Below are 9,257 nucleotides of genomic sequence, written 5' to 3' on the forward strand. Positions count from 1 at the left end.
AGGCTCTGTTAACATTTTACAAGTGACATAAATGCAATATGTAAACTACAGATGGCCAGGAATGTCCAGATTCCAGCGAAACCCTTCAAGCTATCATCAGGAGCACATTCACAACTGCCTTCACCATAAGTTCACTAGCCTCCATTCACACATGCAATCTCCTCAACACTAACTGCAGTAGAACCCATGAACCATTAGCAATAAAAGAATAATGGGAAAGGGAGCAGCAGTAGTACAGGTGTGTTAAGGCAACATTGAAAATCTGGAAAGAGCCAAAGGGTGACGTTAATTGCTTTTGCTTTGTAGCTGCAATTAACACAATTTGCATCTGATTTAATACAGCAAACAGCAAATGCTAGGCTGGAAGACATGGATCATATTTGTGCTGCAACATCTTTGTGCGATAGTTTATCCTAAAGGGAAGGGCATTACTCCAGTTTTTCAGGACTTTTAATAAGCAAATTACGTGAACCCCTAGAAGCATAACATCTGTTCTTTAAAAGCTGAAAGATCTGAGAATAAAGCAGAATGAATTTATTCAAACCAAATAACGGTGAGTCTTAATCCGATCCCACATTCTACCTGCTTTCTGAAATTCCTATGCTATGGACTTTTTAGAAAAACTTAGAAGCTACAAAAGTTTCTTCCATTTTTTTTTTTTTTGCATGTAGATTTATTATAAAGAAAAACTCACATTAGATGAAATGTATTTGTATGCTTTCTAAAATTATAATTATCTAAATATTCCCCCATTTTAGTAAGCTGCACAGATGAAATGTATTCTCTCTCCATCAGGCACAATAGATAAATGACAGGTTGAAGGCACATTATCTTTTGCATCACAAATTTATACTGCTTTCCAATCTAACCCCGATTTGTAGTGACACTCAGATCCATAAACAAGTTAATAATTAGAGAAACAGAGCAGTTAAGAGCGGTTTTTGCTCCAATTCTTTTCTAACCATCTCATTTGATTTTATTAAAACACCCTCAAAACCAAAGGCTTGGGAAGAAATCTCCCTTTCTTTACACTGATGGGATAACTCCTACTTATATTACTGACTCCAGATTTCCCCCCTCCCAACTCCTGCAAAGGAAAAGCAGGTACAATATTAGGGATGTGTCAGCACCTTACAAATAACAAACTCATTTTCCATCCTAGCAATAAAGTTTTATTAAAATTGTTCATTAATGCTTCATATGTAGCAAGAATGCATAGATCCCAAAATATACATACGTCTTTTTTTTCCTTATAGAAATAGATCATTCTCTATAATAAAAAAAAAAAAAACCAGTAGGAACATCTTTAACAGATTACTCAATCCATGACTGACAGTTACATGAGGTTGCATCATGTATAAGCTGGTGTTCCCAGCCATGTTTAAAAGATTGCATCATTCTGAACTCTTCTTCTCTCCTTTACGTTATATATATTTGTTTAATTTAAATAACACTAAGCACTCAAACTCCCCCCCCAAAAAAAAACCCCTTTGCAAAGAACAATCATATTGGATATTAAATGGCTTATCTTGAGTTTGGTATCGGCTTTTTTTTTTTTCTTAGAAAAAAATAATGAAGTTGAAAAACTATGGATTCCTCCATGAAATCGCGCAGAGATCAATAGAAACCGGCCAGAGAACTCCCTCCGCTAGCCGAAGGAGTCGTACTGCAAGAAGCGTAGGGCGGAAGGGTTCTCCCATCATCAGAGCGCGAATTAAAGGCCAAAAATATAATTTATATTATATATATATATATTTATGCAAAACCCTCTCGGGACTTTCTCTTTCCACCCCTCCCCTCCGACCCGTGCTAGTCCTGAAAAGACGGGCAGATGCACCCACCAGATTCAAACCCCCCCCCCTTCACACACACAACACACGCGCACACCCCGCTTCGTTCCTTCCCGGAAGCCTCCCCCAACCCTCCGCCTTCCCAAACCACAGCAGTTGTTTCCAGCGGCGTCCAGCTGTTCGGTGGGGGGGGGTCAACGGGGAGGGGGGGGAAAGGCTAGCAATGTCCGGAGGAGGCCAAAAGCGGCTCGGGCAGCTGTTTGAACAAGTTCCTGAGGGTGCTGAGTTCCCGGGACAGCTGCTCGACTTTCTTCTGGAGCCGCTCGTTCTCGGCCGTCAGTTCCAACACTTTGTGCTGCGTCTCCAGGTTGCGCATCTTGGCTTTGTCGCGGCTCTTGCGCACGGCGATGTTGTTCCTCTCGCGGCGGATCTTGTACTCCTCGCTGTGTTTGTCCACCGACTTCTTGGACTTGTTCTTGCCGCCGCCGCCGCCGCCTCCTCCTCCGGGGCCTGCCGGGTAAACGCCGCCGCCACTTCCTCCTCCGACCGAGGCGGATTTCGAGGAATCGGATGGGTTCGGGGTGCCGGGCGGGCTGGAAGACGAAGAGGTGGAGAGGTTCCCGCTGCTCCCGCTCGGCACGGACTGGTAGCCCAAATAGGAGCGGACGGTGCTGCCGTAAGGCGAGGACATTCCCCCCAGGCCGGGCCCTGCTCCTCCTCCTCCTCCTCCGCCGCCGCCGCCGCCTTCTTCCTTGCGGGCCCCTTTGCAAGAATCCAAGTGCTCGAAGACCGGCTCCACTTTGGTCTCTACCATCTGCGGCGGGAAACAACCCAGCAGCGGCCCGGCTTTGTGGTTCTGTCCGACGCCCGGGTGGTGGCTGTGTCTGCTTAGGCTGATGTAAGCGTAGTCGGGGTGTTTCTTCCCGCCGCCTTTATAGTCCTGCTCGGAGAAGAGATCGGAGAGGAAATCTTGGCCGCCGCTCCCGCCGCCGCCGCCGCCGCCGCTGCAAACAGGCTCAAAGTTGCCCCCTGCTGCCGTGGAAGGAGGCGGCGGATGCTGCTGCTGCTGTGGCGGCGGCGGCTGTTGCTGCTGCGATGCTAAAGGGTCCAGGTAAGGGCTGAAGTCGATGGCTCTCTCGTGATCCCCCACGGTGAGCTCGGTCATGGAGCGGGCCCCCGCCGCCCGAGGGTGCAGCTTGTTCAGAGCAGCCAGACAGTCCGCCTCGTAATAGAAATTGGCCACTTCCATGGATTTAAAGGCCGCGGGCTGAAGGGGGTGGCATGCCTGATCCCAGGCTACCAGGCGTTGCATGAAAGCAAAAGGGAGGGAGCGGGGGGGGCGAAGGGGAACCTCGGCCACCGGAGACCCCCCTCCAATGCCTCCAGAGCGAGAGGGCGGGGAACGTTTGCAAGCGCCGACCGAGGAGACCGCCGGCAAGTCCTCTTGCCTGCCTGCCTGCCTGCCTTCCTTCCTGGCTCCTGGAACTCCCGTCCGAAATGGGGGGAAGAGCCCCCTTCTTCCCCCCACCAAAAAAAAAATTAAAAATAAAATTAAAAATCGCGAATGGTTGCTTAGACGCTGCCGGTCGAGCGCTCTTGCCGCGGCTGGTTCCTCCGGACCATTTGGCGGTAGGTGTCGAGTCTTCTCCTCCTTCAAGTCTCTCGACTTGGGAAAGTTCCTTTGCGCTCAGTTATTTATAGGGGCGGAGCAGCGCAAGCAGAGAGAGAGAGAGAGAGAAAGAAAGAGGTCACTCGCCGCCCGCCTGCCTGGCTGCCTGCTTGCTGCTTGTGCGCTCCGGCGCTGGGAGAGGGCTCGCTTGCTGCTCCAACCTCAAAGTAAGCGGAGCGTCTGTGCCTCCCGGAGCCTTGGCCATTCATAACAAGGCGACACCACGGCGCGATTCGAGGAGGAGGAGGAGGAGGAGGAGGAGGTGGGAGCAGGGCTGGTTGGCCCGGGCTCGCCACGAGGGGAGGGGCGTCTTTGCAGCCGGGGCAAAGTTGGGCGTGCGTGTGATCTTTCTCCTTAGCCCCAGCTGGGTTTTCCCAAATCCAGAATGGGTGATCCGGGCTCGGACGGAAGATTCTCTCCGGCTTCCACATTCCCAAGTTTCTTTGGTTTGGGAAGAGCAAGATTTGGTGAAGGGGCTTATTTGCGCTCCTGTGAAGAAGGCGGGCGCCCCTTCACCTCGTTGGGTGTCCCAAGCGCACCCAACGAGGTTTACATTAGAATAGGATTGCCCTAGTCTAAAATAACCTTTACAGCGCAAGGAAGTCCCGGGGAGCTCAGCAAACCGCGCTCCGGCTCCGGGTCACAAAAGTAGATCTCTCGGCGATCGTTTCTGGGTGGAGAGAAGTTTTCAACGAGAGTGAGTGTGCCAGGCTTAAAAGAGGGTGGACAGATACCCCACTCCAAGCAGCTGAAACCCAAGATCTGGTCTTTGCGTGACATGGTTGTCCATGATTAACATCGGGCATGACATAACCCAATGTTCTTGACACCTTGAACCATAAATTATGTGGGCAGAGGTTTTGCACAACAGCTTAGGCTAACATTTCGCTGGGTGGTTTTAGGATACAGGGGCCGTCGTCGTGTGAATATATAGCTTTTTTGACTAATTACGGTTATGCCTCTGATAACCAGCAGATTTGAAAACAAGCCAGCATAAGATTATGCCGGTTAGTGCAGAAATGAGGTAAGAAATAAATTTTGTGTCAAACGTGGATGTAGCAAATGGGGAAGAAGAGCCACTGCAAAAAAGAAAGAAAAAGAAAAAAGGAATAAAGAGAGAGGAAGGAAGGATTTTTCTGGGGCTTCAGATTAACTAGTTTTGCCCTCTAGAACCCTGAATTAATATGCTCCCCATCCAATCACCTCCCACTCCTGGGCACTTCGTTTAGCCTTCTGCTATGGAAAAGAGGCAGGATTGAGTAAAGACACTTATAGATGTTGTTAGAATTTATCAGTGTGTCGCTCCTTCAGCAAAAGGCATCAGGAATACTGGGACTTCCATTTCTTCTTGGGACCCAGAGATCAGGAGATGACACGGAACCCAGAACCCTTTCAAAAGGAGATTCTCCCATGGAAAGCAAGACAGTATTTGATTGTCCTTGGAAGGATTTGCGTGATAACCCCTTTCCAGGCTAGCAATTGTTATTAAAAAGCAGAAAGTTTCATGAACTACAGTTCACTTTGGCAGATGCACAGCTGCTGTGTATGAAATTCCCTGACGTATGTGTGTGTGCCTTTTGCTAAGTTTCGTAGTTTGAAAAGAAATTTGAGTTACCCTAGCCTTGACTAACACAGCTCTCCTCCTGCAGGGATTCCCATAGGAAATCCAAAGTGCCCCACGGAGATAAAGCAGAATGGAGAGTTTTCTCTCTTCCTCGTGAGCATCGGGGAGCAACTGGTCTTCTCTCCAAGATCGCCCCATCCTTCCCCCGCCTGTATCTTTTGCAGCTGTAAGTGTCGTCATTTGGTCTGGCATGAAAACTGTGTGCTTTCAATGGCGTCCTTGGAGTGGCCCTGACATTCCTTGGCAAGTTTGAGCTCTCATTGTCTTCTGAAGGACCACAGCAAGCTTAGACGTCATGAACGTTGAGGCTCTGTTTAAGTAAAAGATGCCCACCTCGGAAGCCAAATACATGGTTCCCCTCACCGAGTCCCCGTATTTACCTGCATACAGTCATGACTCATTCCCAGAATAAAGGACAAAAAACGAAGCAATCGAAGCCAAACGTATAATTAAAGAAAGCAGGAGTGGCTTTTGCCTTAGCAAGGACAATCCAGCACTGGGGAGCAAATGGTATTGCATCTCAAGAATAATATGAAGCAATCCTGTGGTGTGAGAACACCAACGTTAAGCCAGAGGAACAGGTATTGCATTATGCGATTCAGCAGTCAACTCTTGATGAAGGCCCAAACCTCAAGAGATTTTAAAAAGAGGAAGGATTAAAAAATTGGGTATATAGCCATGCATTCCTTTTGCTCTCTTTTCAAATCGATCTTATTGGTTGGAATACTTTTTTTAACCAAAGGAATTGAGGCTTTACTTATAAAGCATGAAATGATCTTAAATTCATGTGTCTCGTTCTCCTGGTTATATAGGTTAAAAACAAAATAAAAGCATTAGATAATTGTATTTTTAAAAGGTGAGGAATGGGTATATAGCAGTGGTGGGTTTCTACCGGTTCATCACAGACGCATGCGTAGAAGCGCCCCGTGCGCGTGCTCACAGTTCCGAACTGGTAGCGAAGGTAAGTGGAACCCACTACTGGTATATAGTGATCCAAATCAGGCTTAAATTTTGATATGTTTTGATCTTTGTAGAATTTAGTATTATTCATTCTCACTTTATAGCAACATTAATTCCATTGATTAACAAAATTATATTATTTCTCCACAATCATGCAGAAAGGGCCAGTTTGGCCTAATAGTTAAGGCATCAGACTAGAAAGCAGGAGACTGTGAGTTCAAGTCCCGCTTTAGCCATGAAAGCCACTGGGTGACCTCTGGTCGGTCACATTCTCTCAGTCCAATCCACCTCCGCAGGGTTATTGTGTGGGGAAAGTAGAAGGAGGAAGGTGTGTTGTGTATGTTCACTACCTTATTTGCAAAAAAAATATAATAAAGGCAGTCTATAAATAAATACAAGAGCTGCAGAGACCTCAAGAGCAGCAGTTCTGGTGATTTGTGTGTTTGTGTGTGTAGGTACAGATATTTCTTTTACAGGGAATGAGTGAAATTGACGAGGCTTTCTCCAAATATTTTAATGGAGAGCCATGCTGAAGTTGATGAGACTTTTTTCCAGCCTTCCAATTTCACCAGAAAAAGGAAACTGAACAAAATTACCATTGGGCAGATGCTTGGTATGATGCAAAAAGCAGAGAAGCGGAGGGAAAAAAAAGAAAACCACATTGTGTCTGTTACTCTAGTGGTTAATGCAGCCTTCCTTATCGAAGTGACCTCCAAATGTAAGACTACAACTCCCAACATTCCTAGATAATATGATCAATGACGCCATTGGCTAAGCATTCCAGGATTTGTTGCCCTCCCCCCCCCCCCCCGCCATACTCAGAGCTTGAAGAAGGCTGGGATAAAAGATGAAACAAGCTATTTTGAATAAATGCAATCCTATTAAACATTTCAAGAGGAACACATTTCTTCACAAAGGCCATTCAACACTTGAACACTAGAAAAAATGTAATTATTAGCTTTCCTTTTCTTGTACATATATACAGCTGTAGGTTAAAAGTTGTTTTAAATCAGAGTTGCTCACATTTTAGCAACGTCGACATGCGTGGACTTCAACTCCCAGAATTCCCCAGCCAGCTTAATTTGTCTGGTGAATTCTGGAAGCTGAAATCTACATATCTTGAAACTGCCAAGATTGAGAAACAGTGTTCTAGATGGTAAAATTGTGAAACTATATTAAAGAGCAGGATTTCCATTATTCTTGCTACATACCTACTATCTCCCTTTATTTCCTCCCTAAAAGCTCCTCCTTCCATCATTAAACTATTGGAGTTTCAAGCAGGCAGATTTTATTCAAATCTCAGATCTTTTGCTGGAGAAATTCAGGGTTAAATTCTCCGAATTCAATGAAAAAATCTGTTTCACACCTCAGGAGCTAGTGGCCCATGTTCCCCAGCACCTCTCCAGGAGAACCAGACCAAACTCTTGTTTTTCTGTAGATGCTGATGATTTTATCTTCGGGTTAAAAGGCCTTATTCCCATGGTATTTCCTTTCTCACGAAGTACAGATGAGTAGAGTCACAGAAACTGGAGTCTCCCACTCAAATGGAAACCCAGCTACCAATAAAATTCCCCTTGGAGTGAAATGTAGTTTTCTTACGTTATAATGACTCTTTATGACTGCATGCACTTCTTCCTTTTAGCTGGTGCAAAGAGCTGCCCTCCCAAACGTTGGCTTTGGAGATTGGGTAACGAGCAGACTTTTTCCGGTCCTCTTAGAGTGCCAACTAATTTTCATCAGGGGCATCTAGTTTCAGACTTCCCCTTTCTTCCAGCTTCCCTAATCTTCTGCTTTGCCTGACACCCCCTCTGCTTTCTTCCTTTCTCTGGACTATTTGTTAAGATCCCTGGAATTTATGGATAGCAACAGCAGGAAGTGTTGGCTGGTGTAGCCATCGAAGTTTGAATCCCACTCGATCCAAACTTGGGAGGAGGGAGGTAATGATACCACCCAACCGTTGCTTGCGTTTCCAATCCTTTTCTGCCTCCTCTTGCAGTCCAGGCAACTCAAATACTTGGTTGAGTTGACTTGAGTACTTGAACATCATCGGCATTGACAAAATCACCGTCAGTCAATTGCAAAAGGCAGCTTTACCTGGAACTGCTTACATCCTGCTACAACACCATCAAACAACATCTGCCAATTCCAGGTTCTTGTGGAAGGATTCAGTGGATGGATAAAAAAGCCAAATCAGTCTAAACCTTTGCTAACTCTGCATTGATCCATAATAATTTATTACATTTATATGCTGTCCAACTCTCGGCTCCTATGACTCAGAAAAGAATGTTTTTCTCTTTGTAGCATGTTGTGTAAATGAACCTCTATGAAGTAACTGAACTAGCATGGGGCTATCATACCATATCTCCTTGAAGCCCTAAGAGGGCAGCACAGAGTCTGTCAAGAAATGGAGGCCCTTTTTTTGTATCTCTTTGCTGCCATCTAGTGGTTGTGTGGACGTTCTTTTTGCCTATATAAAATTACATTGCAAAAGATGTTTTGAAATGTCATTAAATCATTCATACAGCCTGCCAAGCCATAGTTTGCAACAATGATTTATTGAATAAGCTTCCCTAGGTCACAAAGTAGGCTAACTCATAAACCGTAGTTTGCAAATCAGAATTACCAGGTTGCCCAAGTGAGATGGAGCTTGCACCCACTGGCCTTGAACAAATCATTATCTTGTAGAGTCGCCCTGGGGGTGGGGGGGAATTGGAGAAACAAATTTTATGAACCCTACTGCGAGGTTTAAGGAGTAAGGATAAATAGCTTCAAATCACATTATGGTTTACCATATAGTATGAATCCTGGATATATCTGACAGTACAGTCCTATCTTTTAATGGGTCATTATACTTCTCAAGCCCAAGGATTTCTGCCAATATACCATACCCAGGGACTGGGAAGTGTGCATTGGACGTACCCAGCAGTGGAAGGCTTCTAAAAGAAAGCCTGTTACATTAGCCCAGAATTTCTCAACCTTGCCAACTTCAAGAAGTGTGGACATGCTGGCTGGGGAATTCTGGGAATTGAAGTCCACACATCTTAAAGTTCCTGCGATTGAGAAAAACCGCGGCAGTCACTTCTTATTGCACTCAGATGCTTAAAAAGGTAAAGGTAAAAGTTCCCCTTGCACATATGGAATGAACCGTCCTGTGGAATGAACTGCCCCCGGAAATGCGTAAGATCTCCGACCTCCGTGTATTTCGCTGTGCCCT

General features: G+C 45.9%; 1 protein-coding gene across 1 annotated transcript; it reads right to left on the reverse strand.

The window, feature by feature from the left end:
* Window positions 1-1,149: 1,149 nt before the first annotated feature.
* Window positions 1,150-4,559, reverse strand: CEBPB (CCAAT enhancer binding protein beta). The gene has a single exon (XM_034413793.3). It carries the CDS (start codon window positions 3,100-3,102, stop codon window positions 2,008-2,010), a length of 1,095 nt encoding a protein of 364 aa, XP_034269684.2. The 5' UTR covers window positions 3,103-4,559; the 3' UTR covers window positions 1,150-2,007.
* Between the last annotated feature and the right edge of the window lie 4,698 nt (window positions 4,560-9,257).

Source organism: Pantherophis guttatus, chromosome 3, assembly GCF_059756535.1.
Source record: "Pantherophis guttatus breed Tessera chromosome 3, ASM5975653v1, whole genome shotgun sequence".
Lineage (NCBI taxonomy): Eukaryota > Metazoa > Chordata > Lepidosauria > Squamata > Colubridae > Pantherophis > Pantherophis guttatus.